At 43.7% G+C, this 27,821-nt stretch overlaps 1 protein-coding gene across 12 annotated transcripts in view; it reads left to right on the top strand.

The window, feature by feature from the left end:
* The window catches only part of mical2b (microtubule associated monooxygenase, calponin and LIM domain containing 2b), a 61,253-nt gene extending 34,108 nt beyond the window's left edge, over positions 1-27,145 (top strand). For 9 of the 12 annotated variants that reach the window (XM_041838253.2, XM_041838252.2, XM_041838250.2 and 6 more), the window contains 11 exons: positions 3,807-3,912; positions 4,012-4,082; positions 4,807-4,872; positions 10,661-10,767; positions 10,880-11,663; positions 16,176-16,246; positions 22,567-22,662; positions 23,185-23,281; positions 26,438-26,543; positions 26,636-26,709; positions 26,929-27,145. In XM_041838253.2, the coding sequence (XP_041694187.2) occupies positions 3,807-3,912; positions 4,012-4,082; positions 4,807-4,872; positions 10,661-10,767; positions 10,880-11,663; positions 16,176-16,246; positions 22,567-22,662; positions 23,185-23,281; positions 26,438-26,543; positions 26,636-26,709; positions 26,929-27,113 (1,763 nt within the window). In that variant the 3' untranslated portion in view covers positions 27,114-27,145. Of the gene's footprint in view, positions 1-1,150; positions 1,200-1,942; positions 2,200-3,806; positions 3,913-4,011; positions 4,083-4,806; positions 4,873-10,660; positions 10,768-10,879; positions 11,664-16,175; positions 16,247-22,566; positions 22,663-23,184; positions 23,282-26,437; positions 26,544-26,635; positions 26,710-26,928 lie in introns of those variants that run through there. The other 3 variants (XM_041838255.2, XM_041838260.2, XM_041838261.2) reach the window with 3 other exon arrangements.
* Positions 27,146-27,821: the final 676 nt, after the last annotated feature.

Below are 27,821 nucleotides of genomic sequence, written 5' to 3' on the forward strand. Positions count from 1 at the left end.
GGGCTCCACCTCAGGGAACGCTTAGAGGACTATGGTTTCCTGTACGAGCTGCTGAGTCTGGGCCTGCCACTACTGAGCATGCTGCACGAGCTCCTGGGCCAGATTTACATGGAGGCTGAGCAGCCTGAGCCTCGGCCCCAAGGCCCACTGCACTGGGCCCAGCAGCGTCTAGGCCTCAGGGCCACCTAGAGTCATGGACTTAATGCTGTACTGTGCTCTCTGACGCAAGTCCCTGAGCTACAGCAGTCTGCACAATGTAGAATTCTTTATGCAGATTCAAAAAATATGTTCAATTTCAAAAGTCTTTCTTCTATTCTTTTTGATTTTACGACAATAAACAATCTTTCTGTTCATAAAAGTATTATTCCAAGTGCGATGCATGGTCCTTAAAGGGATACTTTGGGATTTTGGCAATGAAGCCCTTCCCCAGAGTCCGATGAACTCATGGATACCATTTTATGTCTCTGCATCCAGTATGAAGGAAGTTGGAGGTAGTTTTGCGAGCCAATGCTCCACTAGCGTTAGCGCAATGACTGGAAGGCTATGGTATCTACTAGCATGCTAGCAGTTACCATAGACTTCCAGTCATTGCGCTAGTTAGCAATTGCACTAAAGCTAGTTAGTAACCTCCTTCAAAATACAGATACATAAAAATGGTATCCATTAGTTCATCTGACTCTGGGGAAGTAGATAAAGGGCCAAAGTCCTGAAGTATCCCTTTAACATTGCAAAACGTCATGAATCCTTTCAATTGCTTGACATTTTTTATTTCAGTATTGCTTTTTTTTTTTGTAATCCAAAAAGGGTCTACTAAAAGCACTGTACTTGACTTGGTGGGACTGCGAAGGCTGTGTGTAGTGCCTGGTGTGCTTGTGTTGTGTGGAGTCTGTTGAATGGAGTCCTGGTCTTTCTTGAACTGCACTGCTATATTGCACCTGTGAGGCGTGCAATGGAAATGCCAAACAGTTATTTTTTTGCATTTCACAAGCATTTTTCTAAGAGCCTATATCGTTGCTATATTTTTATGTGTATATTTTTGTTTTAGAATTTGCTTTCACATTATTATTTTTATAGATTTGTCTAGTGCAGTTTAATGGGACACGTTTGATTTTAGATTAATCTGATTGTAACTCCCGTTGTAAAATATTAGATGGGTCTGGAAACACTGAGAGGATCCTCATGTTTACCTCTTACACCAGGTACTGTAGCAAATTCTTCCAAAGAAACATTGTTTTTCTTTGAAATATTTAGTTATAGTTCTTTGCTTTTGTGCTGCTTGGATCACAAGCCTTGGATTTGACGCACATTTCTGCAAATATTCGAATATGCAAATGATCACAGGAATGTTTGTGCTGAATCAATAGCTTGGTCCGGTAGTACAGTGTTATGACTTATTTTTCAAAAGGATTGCTAAGTGTTCCAGTGATCTTGTGTTGCAACAAAGTTTGTTCTTTTATTTGTGATTCTTATTATTTTTGTCATGTTTTCCCTTCCATATTTCTCAAATTTCATTCCCACACACACACACAACAATCGTCGTGATGGCCTGAATCGTTGTGGCAGGAAGGTGATGGCCTGCTTAGGTCACATGATCAATATTGTTGCTTTGTATTCGCTTCCTCCATAGCTCTTCTTGACCACTCATTAACCATTCATGTTGAGAACGCGGCATGGGTCCTATGTATGGCAACGGGTTCATTCAGTTAGCCACACATTGTTTGTTAATTACGTCACTAGGTGTATGACACGCATGTTTCAAAAGCCTTTAATTCTTCCAAGCTAACCCACTAACAGACGTTCTGTTTTCTTTCTAACACACAATGTGTTGAAGGTCTGAATGTCTGAGTTTTTGGCATGCAGTTTCTTCAAGTCTTTTTGGCTGCCCCATCTGATAGTAACTTCCGTCTCCACGTCTATGTCCCCCTGTGATTCTCTGTTGCAGAAGGCGCTTACCACTCAGAAACCTTCTCAAGGGCTCTCATGTTCCTCCTAATACAAAGCTGAGCTCATTGCTCATGACAAGATCCTAGTTTCTTTGGGGCACAATTCTGCAAGTCGGCTCCAGAATATGTTGTACATTTTTAGTTGTGTTTATAAGATTTGGTCTGCTACCTTGTATTTTTCCACAGTGAATAAACTGTTTGATTAATTTATGCTATTTAAAGCTGTAAGTATAAATAAATCTCTTTCATTACATAAGTTACTTGCTTCCTCCCTTTTTGAATATTTTTAAAAACAATTTAGCCAAATTTACCAACTATTATCGATTTTATTTTGAAGCTGTCAATGGTTGTCATATAGCATATCATAGTGGATCCATTGCAATTATGACATTCTCACAGCTTTCAAATTAACAGCAGAATGAACAACTTAAATGTTAGACTTTGCAAGAAAGAAGCCTTTTTGCACCAGCACCCTCACATTAATAACCCTGTCACAAGCATAACCTCTGTTTACAAAAAACTTGTTTGACTGGCACATTCCCACGCACTTAACAACACCTGAATTTCCCTGGACAGTGTCGCTCAGCCCTGTTCATTCCCCAGTCGGTCATGTGTTTTTTGGGGGAACTGAGTGACACTTTTCTAGGGAGCGGTTACTTTTATTTTATTTCCCCAAATAGCATACATTAGACCCAATGCAAAAGTGTCTCAACTATGAACTGAATTCAAATAATAGTAACAGACCATTACACGCATCCTTTCACTTTATGGGTTTCTCTTTCAGGGTCTTTCTCATCTTTCTATTTGGGTCATCCTTGGGTCATCTCTGGGTCAAAGTTTTTGTTTGTTTGTTATTCTGTATTGGAATCCTAACACAATGTGACATCAACAGTATTGTTTGGGAAATTGCCCTAAACAAATTTTTCGGAATCAGCACCTCAAGTACCGGGAGACCCATGGGGCGGCGTGCACAATTGGCCCAGCGTCGTCCAGGGTAGGGGAGGGATTTGGCCGGCAGGGGATGTAGCTCAGTTGGTAGAGCATGGCGTTTGCAACGCTAGGGTTGTGGTTTCGATAAAAATAATGTATGCACTAACTGTAAGTCGCTCTGGATAAGAGCGTCTGCTAAATGACTAAAATGTAAATGTAAATGAAGTAGGATGTTGTTTATGTATGTTGAAGCTGTGTTGCCTCGACAATTAGACACACCCCCACATCCATAGTATACTACACAACCTAACCAACCCATTCAGTTACTGATTCAGATACAGAGCATGCCACACACATATACGTAGATGTCTAGATAATGTTTGTATAGGTTTTTCCTTTTCTTTATGGTTATGAAGTGTACTTGAACTAAATGGAGGCACCTCTCAAAATAATCTATGAAACAATGTTATCAACATGGCTTCAGTTTGGTTCTGTGAGTAATCACTAGCATGAATGTTCCCTTTAATGTTTCATATCACATGGTTGGTGTTTCTTAAATGGTTTTTATATTATATTTTAACACAACACTTTTCCAAAGTCTCAATTTATACCTGTGTGTCTACAGATAAATAAATACAAAATATATATATATGAGAGAGATAAGACTGTTTATTGCATGCTGACTAGTGCAAATATATAAAGTAAGGTAAAATTTTTGTACTGTTATTACCATAGCAGTAATGCAGCCTGGTTGTGTGTACTAGACAGTTAAAGCCAGACACATTTGCACATAGCAAGTGCAGTAGCTTTGTAACCATCCTAGCTGTCCTAGTTTGTTGGAGTGCACTTTCTCATAAATAGCAATAATAATAATAATAATAATATGGAACAATGTAGTATGTGAATTTAGCCTAATAAGATGTACATTTTCAGGACGTCACTACAGATACACAGGCCTGATGAATGGACTGTACACCCGCACGGTGCCTGAGGTGGCCAAGGACGCAGTGGACCTGGACATGCCTGACTCCAACAAGACGTGAGTCCACTACTACAGAACAACCCTCAATGTGTCCTTATTCACATATGGATATTTGCCGTTGCTTATTGTTTGTGTGTTGTCCATGTCTTTTTGCAGTGCTGACTCTAAGAAACGGGACCACTCAGATACATCTCTCAAACCACAAGATTCTGCACAGGAGAAGAAAGGTGTGACGTCTCTGACATTCACCCACATGAGAAACACATTAGCCTGATGATTTCCCCTAGCTTCAGCCATAGCTATTTCCCTATTCTCGCCGTCCTCAGCCTTGACCTTGTAGCAGCCTAACTTCTCTCCCAGCATCATTACAGGCATCAGTCTGGATATCTAGAGCATGTAGGAAATAATTCCGACTGTTTAGTGATTATAGCCCTGGTACTGTGGGATATAGACTTTGTTTATTAGGGTCTGAGTGAGTGTGTTAGGAGCAGCCCACCGTGCTCTGTTTCCCCGTGTGTGAGATCCCACTCCTCCAGTTAAGGCTCTGAAATCTGGGTGGGGCAGACAAAGCCATTCTCCCACATTAAGTGAATATTTGTCTTGGCATGGGGAGCGCTGAGCACTGTGACTGGCTTGAACATTCTGTTCGGCTGCACAGATAGGGCTGTCTATAGGCCACAGTTGTTCTGTTCCCCACGCTACATTTGCTGGGCTCAGTTGAAAGGTTTGCGACGCCACCCCATGGCTGAAATGGATCACCCTCAAACTCTGTAAAGAGACCTCTCATTCGCTTACATAATTTGTAAATGTAGAACTATACTGTAGCATAGTTTATCATTGTTGTTTGACAGACATCCAGTTAAAATGTGTTGCCACAGTAGTGTTGGCACAGATCAATACTGTATGTGTTGTTGTGATACAGGTTACTTATTACGCCCACTCTCCCTGCAGAACATTCCAGTACCAAGTCATCCCTCCCATCTGGGAACAGCAGATGGAAGAGGATGATCCGTGCTAGTGAGTAGGCTACCTCTGCTGTTGACAATCTGACATGATCCTTATATCAGTCCTATCTAGATCACCTCCTTTCCTTATCCTCCTACAGGCATAATTTCACCCCTTCTTATTCCCTGCTGTGGCGTTACTAGCTCTGATATGTGTTTTGTAGAAGTGTTAGAGAATTTTCACTGCAATGCATAGCGAGCTTTTGCAGCTGGGGCCTGTGGTTCTCTGGTAATGTACTTCAGGGCTTTAATTAATAATCCCAATGAGAAAAAATTACAGTTCACTGACTGATGGTGTTGAAGTCTTGCGTGAGAATCAGAGTTAAATGAAAGATTTAAAAGCTGAAGTGAGAACTCACACACACTAGAGGGAGTTGGTGTTCTCTGGGAAAAATAGTTTTAATTTTTGTTTTGGTCTGGAGTTGTCTATAATTTGAATTAGATTAGTGTTTGGAAGAGGTTACTTTTCGGGATAGACCGCATTATAACTGTGCTCTCTTGCTGATAAAACGTAATGATTCTGGTTTCTTCAACTCTTTAGAACTGTAAAGATTTTGCATACGTTATTTGAACATTTCAGACATGATTGGTCATTCATGCGTAATGATCCTTATATGATACACAATGACAACACCGGTTGGTTATGAATGTAGCATATGTGTGTTAATGAGCACGTATCTGAGTAGTGTGTTAAGTCTGATCTACCTATTTCAGTTTAATCCACCAGAAAAGACAGAACAAATATTAAAACAAATATTATCGTTAAACTCAAATATACTAATTGATTAAAAATATATATACAGTGAGGGAAAAAAGTATTTGATCCCCTGCTGATTTTGTACGTTTGCCCACTGACAAAGAAATGATCAGTCTATAATTTTAATGGTAGGTTTATTTGAACAGTGAGAGACAGAATAACAACAGAAAAATCCAGAAAAACGCATGTCAAAAATGTTAAATTGATTTGCATTTTAATGAGGGAAATAAGTATTTGACCCCTCTCAATCAGAAAGATTTCTGGCTCCCAGGTGTCTTTTATACAGGTAACGAGCTGAGATTAGGAGCACACTCTTAAAGGGAGTGCTCCTAATCTCAGCTTGTTACCTGTATAAAAGACACCTGTCCACAGAAGCAATCAATCAGATTCCAAACTCTCCACCATGGCCAAGACCAAAGAGCTCTCCAAGGATGTCAGGGACAAGATTGTAGACCTACACAAGGCTGGAATGGGCTACAAGACCATCGCCAAGCAGCTTGGTAAGAAGGTGACAACAGTTGGTGCGATTAATCGCAAATGGAAGAAACACGAAAGACCTGTCAATCTCCCTCAGCCTGGGGCTCCATGCAAGATCTCACCTCGTGGAGTTGCAATGATCATGAGAACGGTGAGGAATCATCCCAGAACTACACGGGAGGATCTTGTCAATTATCTCAAGGCAGCTGGGACCATAGTCACCAAGAAAACAATTGGTAACACATTACGCTGTGAAGGACTGAAATCCTGCAGTGCCCGCAAGGTCCCCCTGCTCAAGAAAGCACATATACAGGGCCGTCTGAAGTTTGCCAATGAACATCTGAATGATTCAGAGGAGAACTGGGTGAAAGTGTTGTGGTCAGATGAGACCAAAATGGAGCTCTTTGGCATCAACTCAACTCGCCGTGTTTGGAGGAGGAGGAATGCTGCCTATGACCCCAAGAACACCATCCCCACCGTCAAACATGGAGGTGGAAACATTATGCTTTGGGGGTGTTTTTCTGCTAAGGGGACAGGACAACTTCACTGCATCAAAGGCACGATGGACGGGGCCATGTACCGTCAAATCTTGGGTGAGAACCTCCTTCCCTCAGTCAGGGCATTGAAAATGGGTCGTGGATGGGTATTCCAGCATGACAATGACCCAAAACACACGGCCAAGGCAACAAAGGAGTGGCTCAAGAAGAAGCACATTAAGGTCCTGGAGTGGCCTAGCCAGTCTCCAGACCTTAATCCCATAGAAAATCTGTGGAGGAAGCTGAAGGTTTGAGTTGCCAAACGTCAGCCTCGAAACCTTAATGACTTGGAGAAGATCTGCAAAGAGGAGTGAATCCCTCCTGAGATGTGTGCAAACCTGTTGGCCAACTACAAGAAATGTCTGACCTCTGTGATTGCCAACAAGGGTTTTGCCACCAAGTACTAAGTTTTTTCTGGTTTTTGTTGTTGTTATTCTGTCTCTCACTGCTCAAATAAACCTACCATTAAAATTATAGACTGATCATGTCTTTGTCAGTGGGCAGACGTACAAAATCAGCAGGGGATCAAATACCTTTTTCCCTCACTGTATCTTTGGAAAAAATGTTTAAAAACGGTATAGTCTTTTTAAATAGGACTGGTGGAGTTACAGTACATTCGGAAAGTATTCAGACCCCTTGACTTTTTCCACATTTTGTTAGGTTACAGCCTTATTCTAAAATTGATTTAAAAAAATAATAATCTCTTCAATCTACACACAATATCTGAAATATCACATAAGTATTCAAACCCTTTACTCAGTACTTTGTTGAAACACCGTTTGCTAGCGATCACTTGAGTCTTGGGTATGACCTACAAGTTTGGCACACCTGTATTTGAGGAGTTTCTACCATTCTTCTCTGCAGATCCTCTCAGCTCTGTCAGGTTGGATGGGGAGCGTCGCTGCATAGCTATTTTCAGGTCTCGATCGGGTTGAAGTCCGGGCTCTGGCTGGGCCACTCAAGGACATTCAGAGACTTCTCCCGAAGCCACTCCTGCATTGTCTTGGCTGTGTGCTTAGGGTCGTTGTCCTGTTGGAAGGTGAACCTTCGCCCCAGTCTGAGGACCTGAGCGCTCTGGAGCAGGTTTACATCAAGGATCACTCTGTACTTTGCTCTGTTCATCTTTCCCTCGATCCTGACTAGTCTCCCAGTCCCTGCCGCTGAAAAACATCCCCACAGCATGATGCTGCCACCACCATGCTTCACCGTAGGGATGGTGCCAGGTTTCCTCCAGATGTGACCCTTGGTATTCAGGCCAAAGAGTTCAATCTTGGTTTCATCAGACCAGAGAATCTTGTTTCTCATGGCACCTAAAGGACTCTCAGACCTTTTGGCAAACTCTAAGCGGGCTTTCATGTGCCTTTTACTGAGAAGTGGCTTCTGTCTGGCCACTCTACCATGAAGGCTTGATTGGTGGAGTGCTGCAGAGATGGTTGTCCTTCTGGAAGGTTCTCCCATCTCCATAGAGGAACTCTGGAGCTCTGTCAGTGACCATCGGGTTCTTGGTCACCTCCCTGACCAAGGCCCGTCTCCCCCGATTGCTTAGTTTGGCCGGGCGGCCAGCTCTAGGAAGAGTCTTGGTGGTTCCAAACTTCTTCCATTTAAGAATGGTGGCCACTGTGTTCTTGGGGACCTTCAATGCTGCAGAAATGTTTCGGTAGCCTTCCACAGATCTGTGTCTTGACACAATCCTGTCTCTGAGCTCTACGGACAATTCCTTCGACCTCATGGCTTGGTTTTTGCTCTTACATGCACTGTCAACTGTGGGACCTTTTATATAGACGGGTGTGCCTTTCCAAATCCTGTCCAATCAAGTTGAAGAAACATCTCAAGGATGATCAATGGAAACAGGATGCACCTGACCTCGATTTTTAGTCTCATAGCAAAGGGTCTGAATATTTATGTAAATAAGGTATTTCTGTTTTATATATGTAATAAATGTGAAAAAATTATATAAACCTATTTTCGCTTTGTCATTATGGGGTGTTGTGTGTAGATTGATGAGGAAAAAAATTACAATTTAATCAATTTCAGAATAAGGCTGTAACGTAACAAAATGTGGAAAAAGTGAAGTGAAAATAACAAGATAACATTTACATTTTAGTCATTTAGCAGACGTTCTTATCCAGAGCGACTTACAGTGCATACATTTTTTTCATACTGGCCCCCCGTGGGAATCGAACCCACAACCCTGGCGTTGCAAACGCCATGCTCTACAGTACCAGTCAAAAGTTTGGACACCTACTCATTCCAGGGTTTTTCTTTATTTTTTACTATTTTCTACATTGTAGAATAATAGTGAAGACATCAAGACTATGAAATAACACATATGGAATCATGTAGTAACCAAAAAAGTGTTAAACAAATCCAAATATATTTTATATTTGAGATTCTTCAAATAGCCACCCTTTGCCTTGATGACAGCTTTGCACACTCTTGGCATTCTCTCAACCAGCTTCACCTGGAATGCTTTTCCAACAGTCTTGAAGGAGTTCCCACATATGCTGAGCACTTGTTGGCTGCTTTTCCTTCACTCTACGGTCCGACTCATCCCAAACCATCTCAATTGGGTAGAGGTCGGGGGATTGTGGATGCCAGGTCATCTGATGCAGCACTCAATCACTCTCCTTCTTGGTCAAATAGCCCTTACACAGCCTGGAGGTGTGTTGGGTCATTGTCCTGTTGAAAAACAAATGGTAGTCCCACTAAGCCCAAACCAGATGGGATGGCGTATCGCTGTAGAATGCTGTGGTGGCCATTCTGGTTAAGTGTGCCTTGAATTCTAAATAAATCAGACAGTGTCACCAGCAAAGAACCCCACACTATAACACCTCCTCCTCCATGCTTTACGGTGGGAAATACACATGCGGAGATCATCCGTTCACCCACACCGCGTTTCACAAGGACATGGTGGTTGGAACCAAACATTTCCAATTTGGACTCCAGACCAAAGGACACATTTCCACCGGTCTAATGTCCATTGCTCGTGTTTCTTGGCCCAAGCAGGTCTCTTCTTCTTACTGGTGTCCTTTAGTAGTAGTTTATTTGCAGCAATTCGACCATGAAGGCCTGATTCACACAGTCTCCTCTGAACAGTTGATGTTGAGATGTGTCTGTTACTTGAACTCTGTGAAGCATTTATTTGGGCTGCAATTTCTGAGGCTGGTAACTCTAATGAACTTATCCTCTGCAGCAGAGGCAACTCTGGGTCTTCCTTTCCTGTGGCGGTCCTCATGAGAGCCAGTTTCATCATAGCCCTTGATGGTTTTTGCGACTGCACTTGAAGAAACTTTCAAAGTTCTTGAAATGTTCCGTATTGACTGACCTTCATGTCTTAAAGTAATGATGGACTGTTGTTTCTCTTTGCTTATTTGAGCTGTTATGGCCATAATATGGACTTGGTCTTTTACCAAATAGGGCTATCTTCTGTATACCCCCCTACCTTGTCACAGCACAACTGATTGGCTCAAACGCATTAAGAAGGAAAGAAATTCCACAAATTAACTTTTAAGAAGGCACACCTGTTAATTGAAATGCATTCCAGGTGACTATCTCATGAAGCTAGTTGACAGAATGCCAAGAGTGTGCAAAGCTGTCAAGGCAAAAGGTGACTTTTCCTGCAGCATTGAAGGTCCCCAATAACACAGTGGCCTCCATCATTCTTAAATGGAAGAAGTTTGGAACCAACCGAGACTCTTGGTTACTGCATGATTCCATACGTGTTATTTCATAGTTTTGATGTCTTCACTATTATTCTACAATGTAAAAAAAGACAACAAATAAAGAAAAACCCTTGAATGAGTAGGTGTGTCCATATATATATATATATACACACACACATACTACCAGTCAAAAGTTTGGACATGTATTTTTTTACATTGTAGAATAATATACATTTGGTGGATTGGATATGATGCAGACAATTACATTGATGGAAGCCACAATCTGTCTGCAATATTAAAGTCTGACCTACAGTAGCTGCATGAGCTCTGATCAATGCATGTTGTCTGTGTTGTACTCTACTCCTTCAGCTCTCCCTCTCATCCTGGTGAGGCACTTCCCTCGTGAAAAAGCTGCAGAAAAAGAGGAGCCCACCATTGAAGAGGCCAACTCTGATTTTGAGGAGATTGAACCACCGGTAAAACACAATATTCATACAGATACTCAACCATTTAATGTGGTATAGAAACGTTTCGCATATTAACATTATTGCAACTGAGAAATAAAACAGGACTTTTGAATTTGTTCAGCAGGTCTCCCATGATGGTCCTAAACCACCTGCAGATTCTCAGAATCAGAATCCATCAATGGGTAAAGAAGAGTGCCCTGTCACAAAAGTGCCCCAGCTGGAGGAAGCAGTCGGCCGTAAGAAGAGGCTGACCCTGTCCCTGTCTGAGAGAGAGAAACTCCTGGACTGGAACCTGGCTACTCCAGAGGAGGCCCGAGGCCCTGGAGGAGGAGATCCTTCCAGACACCCCAAACCTGGGGACCAGATCCCCCCTAAGGACCTATTGCCTCAGGTAGAGCAAGAAGCAGAACCAGTCCCAACTCAGCCCCAGCCGGCACCGTCCGCATTCCAGGTGTGGGCCAATGCTTTCAGGAGGTCTTTTGGAGTATCAGGGACAACAACAGACTCCAACACTGTTGTCACCAGGAGGAACAACAACGGTCCCACCAAGCCTAGGCCTCTGTCTGACGGAGCCTTCAGCTTTAGCTCCCTGTTTGGGGATACCACCCAAAGCCAGGAGGCCAAACCAGTGGAAGTGGGGCAGAAGAGCCAGCCGACCCCACACCCACTCAAGGCCTCCGTGGGAGACAGACCCTCAGACCTGCCTACGCTACTGGAGCAGGTGTCCCTAGGTAGCAACAAGTCTGTAGGATCCTTCACCACAGACGACATAGCCTCACTGCCGCCCAGGAAGCTCAACTTCTTCTCCTCCCTGAGGCTGAAGAAGCGAGGGGGACCGGAGAGCGTGGGAGTGGGGGGTCAGGAGAAGGACATCAGGACCATCCTGTCCAACATCAGGAACAAAGGTCAGGACTCAAGGGAGGATGTGATGAGTTATGTTATATGCTTCTACTCCCTTGTCATCCTTGAATTTCACATGGGGCTAATAAATGCTACAATGCTATTAATATAGTACATGCTATAAATGAGAAGATTACAATAGTAGCCTATACTTAGTGTTTAATGTAAAAAAATTAATATATATATATTTAACCTTTATTTAACTAGGCAAGTCAGTTAAGAACAAATTCTTATTTACAATGACGGCCTCCCAAAAGGCAAAAGGCCTCCTGTGGGGATGGGGGCTGGGATAAAAAAATATATATCTATATAGGACCAAATACACATCACAAGAGAGACAACACTACATAAAGAGAGATCTAAGGCAACAACACAGCATGGCAGCAACACACGACAACACAGCATGGCAGCAACACACGACAACACAGCATGGCAGCAACACACGACAACACAGCATGGCAGCAACACACGACAACACAGCATGGCAGCAACACACGACAACACAGCAAGGTAGCAACCCAACATGAAAACAAGATGGTAGCAACACGTGGCAGCAGCACAACATGGTAGCAGCACAAGACATGGTACAAACATTATTGGGCACAGACAACAGCACAAAGGGCAAGAAGGTAGAGACAACAATACATCACGCGAAGCAGCCACAACCGTCAGTATGAGTCTCCATGATTGAGTCTTTGAATGAAGAGATGGAGCTAAAACTGTCCAGTTTGTGTGTTTTTTGCAGCTCATTCCAGTCGCTAGCTGCAGCGAACTCGAAAGAGGAGTGACCCAGGGATGTGTGTGCTTTGGGGACCTTTAACAGAATGTGACTGGCAGAACGAGTGTTGTATGTGGAGGATGAGGGCTGCAGTAGGTATCTCAGATAGGGGGGAGTGAGGCCTAAGCAGGTTTTATAAATAAGCATCAACCAGTGGGTCTTGCGACGAGTATACAGAGATGACCAGTTTATAGAGGAGTATAGAGTGCAGTGATGTGTCCTATAAGGAGCATTGGTGGCAAATCTGATGGCCGAATGGTAAAGAACATCTAGCTGCTCGAGAGCACCCTTACCTGCCGATCTATAAATTACGTCTCCGTAATCTAGCATGGGTAGGATGGTCATCTGAATCATGGTTAGTTTGGCAGCTGGGGTGAAAGAGGAGCGATTACAATAGAGGAAACCAAGTCTAGATGGGGTGAAAGAGGAGCGATTTACAATAGAGGAAACCAAGTCTAGATGGGGTGAAAGAGGAGCGATTACAATAGAGGAAACCAAGTCTAGATTTAACATTTACATTTAAGTCATTTAGCAGACACTCTTATCCAGAGCGACTTACAAATTGGTGCATTCAACTTAGGATAGCCAGTGGGACAACCACCCTATTTTTATTTTTTTATGGGGGGCCTGCAGCTTTGATATGTGCTGAGAGAAGGACAGTGTACTGTCTAGCCATACTCCCAAGCACTTGTATGAGGTTACTACCTCAAGCTCTAAACCCTCAGAAGTAGTAATCACACCAGTGGGGAGAGGGGCATTCTTCTTACCAAACCACATGACCTTTGTTTTGGAGGTGTTCAGAACAAGGTTAAGGGCAGAGAAAGCTTGTTGGACACTAAGAAAGCTTTGTTGTAGAGTGTTTATCACAAAATCCGGGGCGGGGCCAGCTGAGTATAAGACTATCTTCTGCATATAAATGGATGAGAGAGCTTCCTACTACCTGAGCTATATTGTTGATGTAAATTGAGAAGAGCGTGGGGCCTAGGATCGAGCCTTGGGGTACTCCCTTGGTGACAGGCAGTGGCTGAGATAGCATATGTTCTGACTTTATACACTGCACTCTTTGAGAGGGGTAGTTAGCAAACCAGGCCAAAGACCCCTCAGAGACACCAATACTCCTTAGCCGGCCGACAAGGATGGAATGGTCTACCGTATCAAAAGCTTTGGCCAAGTCAATAAAAATAGCAGCACAACATTGCTTAGAATCAAGGGCAATGGTGACATCATTTAGGACCTTTAAAGTTGCAGTGACACATCCATAACCTGAGCGGAAACCAGATTGCATACCAGAGAGAGTACTATAGACATCAAGAAAGCCAGTCAGCTGAATATTGACAAGTTTTTCCAACACTTTTGATAAACAGGGCAAAATAACAGCTTGATAACAGCTTGATCTCCCCCTTTAAATAAAGGACGCACCGTGGCTGCCTTCCAAGCAATGGGAACCTCCCCAGAGAGGAGAGACAGGTTAAAAAGGTCAGAGACAGGCTTGGCGATGATAGGGGCTGCAACCTTAAAGAAGAAAGGGTCTAAACCATCTGATCCAGATGTTTTTTTTTGGTGTCAAGTTTAAGGAGCTCCTTTAGCACCTCGGACTCTGTGACCGCCTGCAGGGAGAAACTTTGTAGCGGGGCAGGGGGAAAAGAGGGAGGAGCATCGTGGCTAGTCGCATTAGAAGGGGTGGGAGATGAGGAAATGTTGGACGGGCAAGGAGGCATGGCTGAGTCAAATAGGAATCTTGACTTAATGAAGTGGTGATTAAAGAGCTCAGCCATGTGCTCTTTGTCAGTAACAACCACATCATCAACATGAAGGGAAATGGGTAGCTGTGAGGAGGAGGGTTTATTCTCTAGGTCTTTGACCAGGTCTTTGACTCATTTGCCTGAACGAGAGCCAGTCAGCCTGAGTATGCGTGTGCCGAGCCTTTCGCCAAATGTAATTCTTGAGGTGGAGTAACTCTGCCAGATCACGGTCGAACCAGGGGCTGAACCTGTTTTTTTATTCTCATTTTCTTTCTGGGGGCATGTTTGTTAACAATACCACTGAAAATATCAAAAAATAAAGTGTAACAGTGTTGCTTCCGTCCCTCTCCTCGCCCCTACCTGGGTTTGAACCAGGGACCCTCTGCACACATCGACAACAGTCACCTTCGAAGCACCGTTACCTGTCTCACAAAAGCCGCGGCTTTTTACTTCAAGGTCTCAGAGCGAGTGACGTCACCGATTGAAACGCTACTAGCGCGCACCACTAACTAGCTAGCCATTTCACACCGGTTGCTCATTAAAGTTTTTTAGCAAGCGTCTATGACAAATCAGGACAGGTCGTTTCACTGAGTAGACATTACGAACACAGGCTGTAAAACAGTGATCACTAAGGTCATTACAGAAAACACCAGTCTGATACCTATCAGGATTATTTGTGAGGATAACATCAAGGAGAGTAGCCTTTTCTGGGTGTTTGGAGTCGTACCTTGTGGGATTGGTAATAATCTAAGAAAGATTTAGGGAGTCCTATTGCTTTAGGACTTGGTCAGGTGGTTTAAGCATGTCCCAGTTTAGGTCACCTAGCAGGACAAATTCAGACTTGGTGTAAGGGGCCAGGAGAGAGCTTAGGGCATTTAGGGTACAGGCCAGTGCTGATGGTGGACGATAACACCCAGCAACAGTCAACAAAGAGCTATTTGAAAGGTTTTATGCTTAAAACCAGCAAATCAAATTGTTTGGGGACAGACTTGGTGGAGACAACTGAGCACTGAAGGTGTTCCTTGGTAAAGATTGCTACTCCACCACCTTTGGAAGATCTGTCTTGCCGAAAAAGGTTATAACCAGAAACACTCTTTCTAGTCTCCCGAGTGGCGCAGTGGTCTAAGGCACTGCATCGCAGTGCTAGCTGTGCCACTAGAGATCCTGGTTCGAATCCAGGCTCTGCTGTAGCCGGCCGCAACCGGGAGACCAATGGGGCGGCGCACAATTGGCCCAGCGTCGTCCAGGGTAGGGGAGGTAATGGCCGGCAGGGAGGTAACTCAGTTGGTAGAGCATGGCGTTTGCAACGCCAGGGTTGTGGGTTCGATTCCCACGGGGGGCCAGTATGAAAATAAAATAAAGAATAATGTATGCACTAACTGTAAGTCGCTCTGGATAAGAGCGTCTGCTAAATGACGTAAATGTAAATGTTAACCACGTCTCAGTAATGACCAACACATCTGAATTGGAGCTGTGAACCCACACTTTCAATTGATCAATTTGAGGTAATACGCTTCTTGTGTAGCCAGCAGAAATCAGTGAAGCAGATATCAGAGCACAAGTCAGAATTGGGGCTAGCAACAGTAGATGGGCCAGGGTGTACATGCACATTTCCAGATATCATCAGCAGTAATACAATCAGGGCACGGCAGAGGACAGGGAGAGCTCTGCAGTGTTGATTTTTTTAATGACATTTGAATGTGCATCAGAGGGCAACAAGATAATATTGTACAGCAATTTCATCAGGTAACATGAATACAAAGCCGGCGAGATGTGGTTAGAATAGGATGGGAGTCCCAAGTGACCGTGTAACCAATAAAGAGTCAGAGTCCCGAGTGTGGGAACAAACAGTCTGTTCCACGGGCGGGTAAACAAGCAAGATAATAGTCAACAATGCAGGAGTAAATAACGTAGTTGAAGTGAATATACAAGTACTTTCTACAGTTTAAGACCGCTGCTTCAGTCTAATGTCATCATGTTCCCTCATCTATACACAGCCTCAAGCAAACAGCAGAAGGATGAGTCGGACTCCTCAAGTGACGATGAGCACGTCCCAGCCAAACAGAAGGTAAGGGCCTTGTTCCAAAAGGCTTACATGCATCTTTCCTTCCTACCTTTCTCTGAAGTAATCACTGATCATGACATTAAAAGTTTTTTATTAGGTATATTACAATTTCTATCCAATAGCAATGTGTTTCCATGTGCAATGTTTTGACTTCTGTGTTGAAACATGTCTCCTATGTCCTGATGTTTGTATGACATTTTTCTGTTTTGTACATAATGTTTCCATGTCTAGATGTATTCTTTATACAACGGGTGGGTCTAATCCTGAATGCTGATTGGTAAAACCACATTCCAGCCGGTGTCTATTGCACAAGTTACCACCGGCTAAATCTATGATGTTAAAATGCTTATTTACTCTGTTCCATCTGACTGCGCAATCCACTGTCTCATCAGCCCAGCCAGGCAAAACTTTATCTCCACTATAAAAAGCATTTAGACATTATCTCACATTCCTTTTAGATTAACATTTAGTTTTCAACAGCGGAGATTTGTATAAACCTTGCCGTCTATCTCTGACATTTGCAACATTGTTTCAATATTCAAATTCGATCTCCAGCTGTCCCATAGTAATGAACGTGTCGGGATTAGACAGACAGGCAGGCAGCGTTTCTCAGCCAGTCGAAATCATGAATCAGCTGGCATCATTTTTATTTTAATGGATATATATATATATATACACAAAGAAATATCAATTGAAAAAAGGTCAAACAAAACGAAGTGCAGCTAGTTTGCGGTCTTTCCAGTTTCAGTTTGAAGTGATTGTGTTAGCTGTGTTGGCTAGTTCCTCTGAACAACAATGTCCTGACGAAAGAGCACATGTTCTATGACAGGTGAAATCGCGCCTCATTAGCTCATTGTTATGGATGTATCCAAATAAATGTCTCTAGAAAACAGCTTATGCAAATGCAGCTACTTTGCTGTTATTCTGGCTGCACTTTTTGACGTGACTGTAAGTTAGCCGTAGTTGGCTAGCTAGCAAGCAAGGGATAAGCACGTTGCCAGCCAGTATGGCAATGGAACATTTAGAACGAACGACTGGGTTGCGACATGTGCTCCTCCCAAAAGATAGAATTTGTAGATAATTGGCCCTCTTTCTGGGACTCACCCACAAACAGGACCAAGCCTGACCTGCTGAGGAGTGACGGACTCCATCCTAGCTGGAGGGGTGCTCTCATCTTATCTACCAACATAGATAGGGCTCTAACTCCTCTAGCCCCACAGTGAAATAGGGTGCAGGCCAGGCAGCAGGCTGTTAGCCAACCTGCCAGCTTAGTGGAGTCTGCCAATAGCACAGTCAGTGTAGTCAGCTCAGCCATACCCATTGAGACTGTGTCTGTGCCTCGACCTAGGTTGGGCAAAACTAAACATGGCGGTGTTCGCCTTAGCAATCTTATTAGGATAAAGACCTCCTCCATTCCTGCCATTATTGAAAGAGATCGTGATACCTCACATCTCAAAATAGGGTTACTTAATGTTATATCCCTCACTTCAAAGGCAGTCATAGTCAATGAACTAATCACTGATCATAATCTTGATGTGATTGGCCTGACTGAAACATGGCTTAAGCCTGATGAATTTGCTGTGTTAAATGAGGCCTCACCTCCTGGTTACACTAGTGACCATATTCCCGTGCATCCCGCAAAGGCGGAGGTGTTGCTAACATTTACGATAGCAAATTTCAATTTACAAAAAAAAAATGGCGTTTTCGTCTTTTGAGCTTCTAGTCATGAAATCTATGCAGCCTACTCAATCACTTTTTATAGCTACTGTTTACAGGCCTCCTGGGCCATATACAGCGTTCCTCTCTGAGTTTCCTGAATTCCTATCAGACCTTGTAGTCATAGCAGATCATATTCTAATTTTTGGTGATTTTAATATTCACATGGAGAAGTCCACAGACCCACTCCAAAAGTCTTTCGGAGCCATCATCGACTCAGTGGGTTTTGTCCAACATGTCTCTGGACCTACTCACTGCCACAGTCATACTCTGGACCTAGTTTTGTCCCATGGAATAAATGTTGTAGATCTTAATGTTTTTCCACAAAATCCTGGACTATCGGACCACCATTTTATTACGTTTGCAATCGCAACAAATAATCTGCTCAGACCCCAACCAAGGAGCATCAAAAGTCGTGCTATAAATTCTCAGACAACACAAAAATTCCTTGATGCCCTTCCAGACTCCTTCTGCCTACCCAAGGACGTCAGAGGACAAAAATCAGTTAACCACTTAACTGAGGAACTCAATTTAACCTTGCGCAATACCCTAGATGCAGTTGCACCCCTAAAAACGAAAAACATTTGTCATAAGAAACTAGCTCCCTGGTATACAGAAAATACCCGAGCTTTGGAAGCAAGCTTCCAGGAAATTGGAACGGAAATGGCGCCACACCAAACTGGAAGTCTTCCGACTAGCTTGGAAAGACAGTACCGTGCAGTACCGAAGAGCCCTCACTGCTGCTCGATCATCCTACTTTTCCAACTTAATCGAGGAAAATAAGAACAATCCAAAATTTCTTTTTGATACTGTTGCAAAGCTAACTAAAAAGCAGCATTCCCCAAGAGAGGATGGCTTTCACTTCAGCAGTAATAAATTCATGAACTTCTTTGAGGAAAAGATCATGACCATTAGAAAGCAAATTACGGACTCCTCTTTGAATCTGCGTATTCCTCCAGGGCTTAGCTGTCCTGGATCTGCACAGCTCTGCGAGGGGCCTGGGATCGGGAGAGACACTTAAGTGTTTTAGTACTATATCTCTTGACACAATGATGAAAATAATCATGGCCTCTAAACCTTCAAGCTGCATACTGGATCCTATTCCTACTAAACTGCTGAAGGAGCTGCTTCCTGTGCTTGGCCCTCCTATGTTGAACATAATAAACAGCTCTCTATCCACCGGATGTGTACCAAACTCACTAAAAGTGGCAGTGATAAAGCCTCTCTTGAAAAAGCCAAACCTTGACCCGGAAAATATAAAAAACTATCGGCCTATATCGAATCTTCCATTCCTCTCAAAAATTTTCACTGCCTTTCTGAAGACAAACAATGTATACGAAATGCTTCAGTCTGGTTTTAGACCCCATCATAGCACTGAGACTGCACTTGTGAAGGTGGTAAATGACCTTTTAATGGCGTCAGACCGAGGCTCTGCATCTGTCCTCGTGCTACTAGACCTTAGTGCTGCCTTTGACACCATCGATCACCACATTCTTTTGGAGAGACTGGAAACCCAAATTGGTCTACACGGACAAGTTCTGGCCTGGTTTAGATCTTACCTGTCGGAAAGATATCAGTTTGTCTCTGTGAATGGTCTGTCCTCCGACAAATCAACTGTACATTTCGGTGTTCCTCAAGGTTCCGTTTTAGGACCACTATTGTTTTCACTATATATTTTACCTCTTGGGGATGTTATTCGAAAACATAATGTTAACTTTCACTGCTATGCGGATGACACACAGCTGTACATTTCAATGAAACATGGTGAAGCCCCAAAATTGCCCTCGCTAGAAGCCTGTGTTTCAGACATAAGGAAGTGGATGGCTGAAAACGTTCTACTTTTAAACTCGGACAAAACAGAGATGCTTGTTCTAGGTCCCAAGAAACAAAGAGATCTTCTGTTAAATCTGACAATTCATCTTGATGGTTGTAAAGTCGTCTCAAATAAAACTGTGAAGGACCTCGGCGTTACTCTTGACCCTGATCTCTCTTTTGACAAACATATCAAGACTGTTTCAAGGACAGCTTTTTTCCATCTACGTAACATTGCAAAAATCAGAAATTTTCTGTCCAAAAATGATGCAGAAAAATTAATCCATGCATTTGTTACTTCTAGGTTAGACTACTGCAATGCTCTACTTTCCGGCTACCGGATAAAGCACTAAATAAACTTCAGTTAGTGCTAAATACGGCTGCTAGAATCCTGACTAGAACCAAGAAATTTGATCATATTACTCCAGTGCTAGCTTCCCTACACTGGCTTCCTGTTAAGGCAAGGGCTGATTTCAAGGTTTTACTGTTAACCTATAAAGCGTTACATGGGCTTGCTCCTACCTATCTTTCCGAGTTGGTCCTGCCGTACATACCAATACGTACGCTACGGTCACAAGACGCAGGCCTCCTAATTGTCCCTAGAATTTCTAAGCAAACAGCGGGAGGCAGGGCTTTCTCCTATAGATCTCCATTTTTATGGAACAGTCTGCCTACCCATGTGAGAGACGCAGACTCGGTCTCAACCTTTAAGTCTTTACTGAAGACTTATCTCTTCAGTAGGTCATATGATTGAGTGTAGTCTGGCCCAGGAGTGTGAAGGTGAACGGAAAGGCTCTGGAGCAACGAACAGCCCTTGCTGTCTCTGCCGGGCCGGTTCCCCTCTCTCCACTGGGGTTCTCTGCCTCTAACCCTGTTACAGGGGCTGAGTCACTGGCTTGCTGGTGCTCTTTCATGCCGTCCCTAGGAGGGGTGCGTCACTTGAGTGGGTTGAGTTACTGACGTGATCTTCCTGTCTGGGTTGGCGCCCCCCTTGGTTTGTGCTGTGGTGGAGACCTCTGTGGGCTATACTCGGCCTTGTCTCAGGATTGTAAGTTGGTGGTTGAGGATATCCCTCTAGTGGTGCGGGGGCTGTGCTTTGGCAGAGTGGGTGGGGTTATATCCTTCCTGTTTGGCCCTGTCCGGGGGTTTCTTCGGATGGGGCCACAGTGTCTCCGGACCGCTCCTGTCTCAGCCTCCAGTATTTATGCTGCAGTAGTTTATGTGTCGGGGGCTGGGGTTAGTTGGTTATACCTGGAGTACTTCTCCTGTCTTATCCAGTGTCCTGTGTGAATTTAAGTATGCTCTCTCTAATTCTCTCGTTCTCTCTTCTCTCTGAGAACCTGAGCCCTAGGACCATACGTCAGGACTACCGGGCATGCTGACACCTTGCTGTCCCCAGTCCGCCTGGCCTTGCTGCTATTCCAGTTTCAACTGTTCTGCCTCAGGTTACGAAACCCCTACCTGTCCCAGACCTGCTGTTTTCAACTCTTAATGATCGGCTATGAAAAGCCAACTGAGAGACCTGAGCCCTAGGACCATACGTCGGGACTACCGGCCGTGGTGACTCCTTGCTGTCCCCAGTCCGCCTGGCCTTGCTGCTATTCCAGTTTCAACTGTTCTGCCTGCGGTTATGGAACCCCTACCTGTCCCAGACCTGCTGTTTTCAACTCTTAATGATCGGCTATGAAAAGCCAACTGAGATTTATTCCTGATTATTATTTGACCATGCTTGTCACTTATGAACATTTTTGAACATCTTGGTATGGTTCTGTTATAATCTCCACCCGGCACAGCCAGAAGAGGACTGGCCACCCCTCATAGCCTGGTTCCTCTCTAGGTTTCTTCCTAGGTTTTGGCCTTTCTAGGGAGTTTTTCCTAGCCACCGTGCTTCTACACCTGCATTACTAGCTGTTTGGGGTTTTAGGCTGGGTTTCTGTACAGCACTTCGAGATATTAGCTGATGTACGAAGGGCTATATAAAATAAAATTGATTGAAAATTGGTTGCGTCCATAGATGCAGAACAAAAACACTGAACAACTGGGTCGCGTCTCTAGCAACTGAACCGATAGAACGAATGAAACATAATAAATAAAAATAAATAACGGGTGAAAGCAATGCAGTGGAAAGCTTACCTACACCAATCCATGTCAAGTCAGATCAGTGATTAAAAGCAGCTCTCCTCAAAGCGGAGGATACAGAAGAGGCATGAAGAGACCGGTCAGGACCCGAGAACAGATAATCCATACTCCATTAGAGAGGGATTACTGGGAAGGCTGAAGAAGCACATCATGACCTGCTCATATCACCTTACATATGGGGAGGAAATCCCACTCTGGTGTTGTAATAGGTCTTGGCCATGGCTTCACAGCATACCACACACATACCACCCTCTTATTTTGAGCACCGTTTTGCAACTCTCTGTTAGGAACTGCCTTGTTTACTTAACAGAATTACTACATTTTTAGTCATTTAGCAGACGCGACTTACAGTTAGTGAGTGCATACATTAAATATATATCTTTTTTTTTTCATACTGGCCCCACGTGGGAATCAAACCCACAACCCTGGCGTTGCAAACGCCCCGCTCTACCAACTGAGCTACATCCCTGCCACTTTCTAACCATCTCTGCTACTTCCGTCAGGTCAGGATCAAGTGCAGGTCAAGCGCATGACTGATAAGATACTCTATTAGATTGATATCCCCAGACCCCTAATAGTTGAGACTAAGATCAGAGGGGTTTAACTCTGCTGTGAGGTAACAGTTGTGTGACACTGTCTTGTTGGTCTGTGTTTAGTTCCATGGGAGCTCGGAGAGACAGAGGAGGAGACGGGAGAAGACTGTGATTCAACAGGCCAAGAGAGAGCAGCTGAAGAGGCTCCACAGAGCCCAGGTACTATAGAGCACATAGACAACAGAACAGCACTACCACACAGAGGCCTTCCGTGTTCATTTTCCATTCATTTACATGTTTTATATTTAAGCAATAAGGCCAGAGGGGGTGTGGTATATGGCCAATATACCACGGCTAAGGGCTGTTCTTAGGCACGACGCAACGCGGAGTGCCTGGATACAGCCCTTAGCCGAGGTACAGTATATTGGCCATATACCACAAACCCCTGAGGTGCCTTATTGCTATTATAAACTGGTTACCAACAGAATTAGAGCAGTAAAAATAAATGTTTTGTCATACACGTGGTATACGGTCTGATATACCACGGCTGTCAGCCAATCAGCATTCAGGGCTCGAACCACCCAGTTTATAATTAGGTTTCTCTCATACATTTGAATCACTAATGATCTCTTCAACAAATATATTTGATTTGTTGGGATGATGAATGGGATATAAATATTGTGTGTTGAGCCATTGTGAGCTTGCCTTGGTTGAATCTGACCTGGTGTTTATTGTGTGAAGGTCATCCAAAGGCAGCTGGAGGAAGTGGGGGAGAAGCAGAGAGACCTGGAGGAGAGAGGGGTGACCATTGAGAAGGTCCTTCGGGGCGAAGCCCATGGTAAGCCACACAGTCCCAACAGCATGTACTGTACCTTTGGAGAGCACTGTACGTTTGTCATCCCATGCTGTGTGGATTGATTCCAGCTGCACTGCGTATGAGTGACACAAGTGTATCCATTCGGTTGACGTAGCTTTATGACTCTGGGCCAGAGCATTTTATAAATGTATGACAATGGAATGGAAGGGTTAGAATCAGAATGTTCAGTAACTGAGTGTTGTCATGTCCTTGCATCAGAGAGGCCTTAACTCTGAAGGTAACGTGCAAATACATGGCAAAGAGAGCGGAGAAAGGTACTGTTTGTAATGGAACTATCTTAGTTTGACCTCAGCCAAGAACATATAGTTGAGACATGGAAACACTGGATTCAGAATGACCTATGCTCAGGAATAGTTGTCCTGTTTCTGTGAGGTTTGATAGAGGCAATGCTTTTCTAATAATTATTTCAATTTCCTTATCTATAGTAGGCCTATACAGTCAGTACTACTCTGATGCCTTTGCTAGGAAAATACATAATAAAAACGATACCAAATTATAGTCATTTGCATTCAACCAAAAATAACAATTTTAAGTTGAAATTGTTTAGAAATCACTGCGGTGGCAATTGGCCTTGTGAAGAGAGGGAGGATGGGGGAAATCAAATTGTATTTGCCACATGCGCCGAATACAACAGGTGTAGACATTACAGTGTAATGCTTACTTACAAGCCGTTAACCAACAATGCAGTAAAAAAAAAAGCTAATAATTAAAGAGCAGCAGTAAAATAAAATAACAGTAGGGAGGTTATATACAGGGGGTACCGGTACAGAGTCAATGTGCGGGGGCACCGGTTAGTCGAGGTAATTGAGGTAATATGAGAGAAAAAAAAATATGCACTCACTAACTGTAAGTCGCTCTGGATAAGAGCGTCTGCTAAATGACTAAAATGTAAATATGTACATGTGGGTAGAGTTAAAGTGACTATGCATAAATAATAAACAGAGTAGCAGCAGTGTAAAAGAGGGGGTTGGTGTGGGGGGGCAATGCAAATAGTCTGGGTAGCCATGATTAGCTGTTCAGGAGTCTTATGGCTTGGGGGTAGAAGCTGTTAAGAAGCCTTTTGGACCTAGACTTGGCGCTCCGGTACCGCTTGCCATGCGGTAGCAGAGAGAACAGTCTTTGACTAGGGTGTCTGGAGTCTTTGATAATTTTTAGGGCCTTCCTCTGACACCGCCTGGTATAGAGGTCCTGGATGGCAGGAAGCTTGGCCCCAGTGATTTACTGGGCCGTACACACTACCCTCTGTAGTGCGTACGGCCCATTAGCCTTGCACATGGTGATATACAAGTTAGCCATTAAAGACAGCTATTTTAGAATGAAAAATTGTAATTCCTGCTAGTCTTTTAAAAAGTAATGTTTTCATACTTGGACCTAGACTTGGCGCTCCGGTACCGCTTGCCATGCGGTAGCAGAGAGAACAGTCTTTGACTAGGGTGGCTGGAGTCTTTGATAATTTTTAGGGCCTTCCTCTGACACCGCCTGGTATAGAGGTCCTGGATGGCAGGAAGCTTGGCCCCAGTGATTTACTGGGCCGTACACACTACCCTCTGTAGTGCGTACGGCCCATTAGCCTTGCACATGGTGATATACAAGTTAGCCATTAAAGACAGCTATTTTAGAATGAAAAATTGTAATTCCTGCTAGTCTTTTAAAAAGTAATGTTTTCATACTGGTAATCATATTCCTCAAAGTCGATTATATTTTGCCAGAATTGTAAATTAGAAATGTGTTTGTTGCTTCTGCACTCTTCAGAGAAAGAATGATTTGAGAGTTTAAGCATAATTAGCTGTTACTTTTATTACAATTAAATTTAAATTACAGCACATAAAAAGCACACAAACTTAGCCCTGAGTAATGCAATTGTTTCATCCAAGTTTGTCCTTCTATTGTTAAATGGAAAGCACATCTGTGTAAAGACCTTTCTGAATTCCATGTTTTGTTCAATAGTCAGGCTCAATGTTAAAAGCCTCCACAGAGACGGAGTGTCTCTTGTCTAAGTACCAGTGAGTACAGTGAATGGCCTTGCAAATTCTGATTCAAAAACTACAGGGAGAGTGTCTCTTGTGATGCGGGCCTGAAGGGCAGCGGCAGCAGTGGCGACCATTGTGCCTGTTTACATGGCTTTGTTTGGATAACTGAATTAAGGCAGAGGGTGAAGGTCTCATAGCTCAATGGGCTCTTTGTTAATTTATATTATTCACAGACTCCGGCTGGATAGCAAGAGGGTAGGAGTAGGTGTCAGACAATGACCTGAGTGTATGTGCTTGGCAAGATTCTAAGTATGAAAAAATGAACGCAATGCTTTTAGGCTTTTTTATGGCAGTCTCCCTTTATTTGTCATTGTTCAATCAATGGATGTTTGCAGGGGTATTCGAAGGCCAGTCATTTAGCTGACGCTCTTATCAAGAGCGACTTACAGTTAGTGAGTGCATGCATTTTCATACTGGCCCCCCGTGGGAAACGAACCCATAACCCTGGCGTGGCAAGCGCCATGCTCTACCAACTGAGCTACAGGGTTCACAGTGCTGTACAGTATACGGCAAAGGGAGAGAAAAGGTTTCCTCAACTGTCTGACAATGAAGGCCGAGTATAATGGTTCAGAAGATATAGCAACGAATTAGAAGCATTAGGAGCCGTCATTCAATCAAACACACTCTACGAATGGGTCTGTTTCAGTGTAGCTGTAGTCAGTGTTAGTATCTGTGACATAAAACACATAGCTAGCTCCAGATCCAGAGTCTCCCACTAACGAAAGCAATTAGACTGCCCTCTTTTTACCATAGTTTAAATGACTCACTAGCAGGGAGAATGTCTAAATAAATACCTTTAGCCTGTTGTCCGCAGGTTACACTGTCATGTTATTACATTTTTCAAAGTTAACTTTTGAAGCTCTATTATAAAGTGTTTTATGAAGTCTAAAGTCAGTATTTACGTGAGTGTCTCAGTTGCAACAGGCCAGGGGTTACAGGACCATTACTATGGCCATCTACTGTATAACCTTGTGACAGGGTGCTTATTAATCGACCTTGGATGTAATGAGGAATGAAGAAACAGGATGATCAAACTTCTATATTATCTGGGGTAGCTGATTGTGACCTTGCTCTCTCCCTCTATCAGACAAAGGTGATGGTCTCTCTGATGAGCACGAGCTCCTTCAAATGTGGTTCAAGCTGGTCCTGGAGAAGAACAAACTGGCACGCTACGAGGAAGAGCTAGTCATATTGTAAGTAGGAAAAGATGAGGCACAGTGCATTCTCAGACACAGACCATCTTATGGAGTGAAGCGTGTTTGAAATGAGTTGTTTTGTCTGTTAGTGCTCAGGAACTCGAGCTGGAGGACAGACAGAGTCAACTACAGACAGATCTACGATGCAGGATGTCCATAGACGGTATGGGTCACACACTGTGTAATTGTAGTGTAGTACTGTGCAACTCGAGTATAGTTACAAATCCTGCACTTACAACTGTTGCAATACGTTTGCAGCCCTTTATCTGTGGAACTTTTTGAGACTGTGTTCTAAATGACCATGTCCTACTTTGTCCATCTGTCTGTCTTCATACCCCCCTCTACCATTCTACAATCTCTCCTCCTCCATGGCCCTTTGCAGACTCCAGGAAGAGCTCTAGTGAGCTGGCGGAGGAGCAGCAGATGCTGACAGAGATCATGAAGGTGGTGGAGAGGAGAGACACTCTGGTCAGCCTGCTGGAGGAGCAGCGGGTGCAGGAGAGGGCTGAGGACAGAGACCTGGAGAGCCTGGTGCTGTCTAGGGGCTACCAATTCCACTGGACCTGAGGAGGAGCAGCCCTCTGGGGCAAGGAAAAGGATAACAGTACCATGCAGCTCTACGGGTAGAGGAGATAAGTGACCACTACTAGTGACTACACTACTGGATTTGGCCACAAGTGGCATGATGAACTTTCGAATATGTACAGTGGGGGAAAAAAAGTATTTAGTCAGCCACCAATTGTGCAAGTTCTCCCACTTAAAACGATGAGAGAGGCCTGTAATTTTCATCATAGGTACATGTCAACTATGACAGACAAAATGAGAAAAAATTATCCAGAAAATCACATTGTAGGATTTTTAATGAATTTATTTGCAAATTATGGTGGAAAATAAGTATTTGGTCAATAACAAAAGTTTCTCAATACTTTGTTATATACCCTTTGTTGGCAATGACACAGGTCAAACGTTTTCTGTAAGTCTTCACAAGGTTTTCACACACTGTTGCTGGTATTTTGGCCCATTCCTCCATGCAGATCTCCTCTAGAGCAGTGATGTTTTGGGGTTGTCGCTGGGCAACACGGACTTTCAACTCCCTCCAAAGATTTTCTATGGGGTTGAGATCTGGAGACTGGCTAGGCCACTCCAGGACCTTGAAATGCTTCTTATGCGGTGTGTTTGGGATCATTGTCATGCTGAAAGACCCAGCCATGTTTCATCTTCAATGCCCTTGCTGATGGAAGGAGGTTTTCACTCAAAATCTCACGATACATGGCC

The sequence above is a fragment of the Coregonus clupeaformis genome, chromosome 6 (genome assembly GCF_020615455.1).
Source record: "Coregonus clupeaformis isolate EN_2021a chromosome 6, ASM2061545v1, whole genome shotgun sequence".
Lineage (NCBI taxonomy): Eukaryota > Metazoa > Chordata > Actinopteri > Salmoniformes > Salmonidae > Coregonus > Coregonus clupeaformis.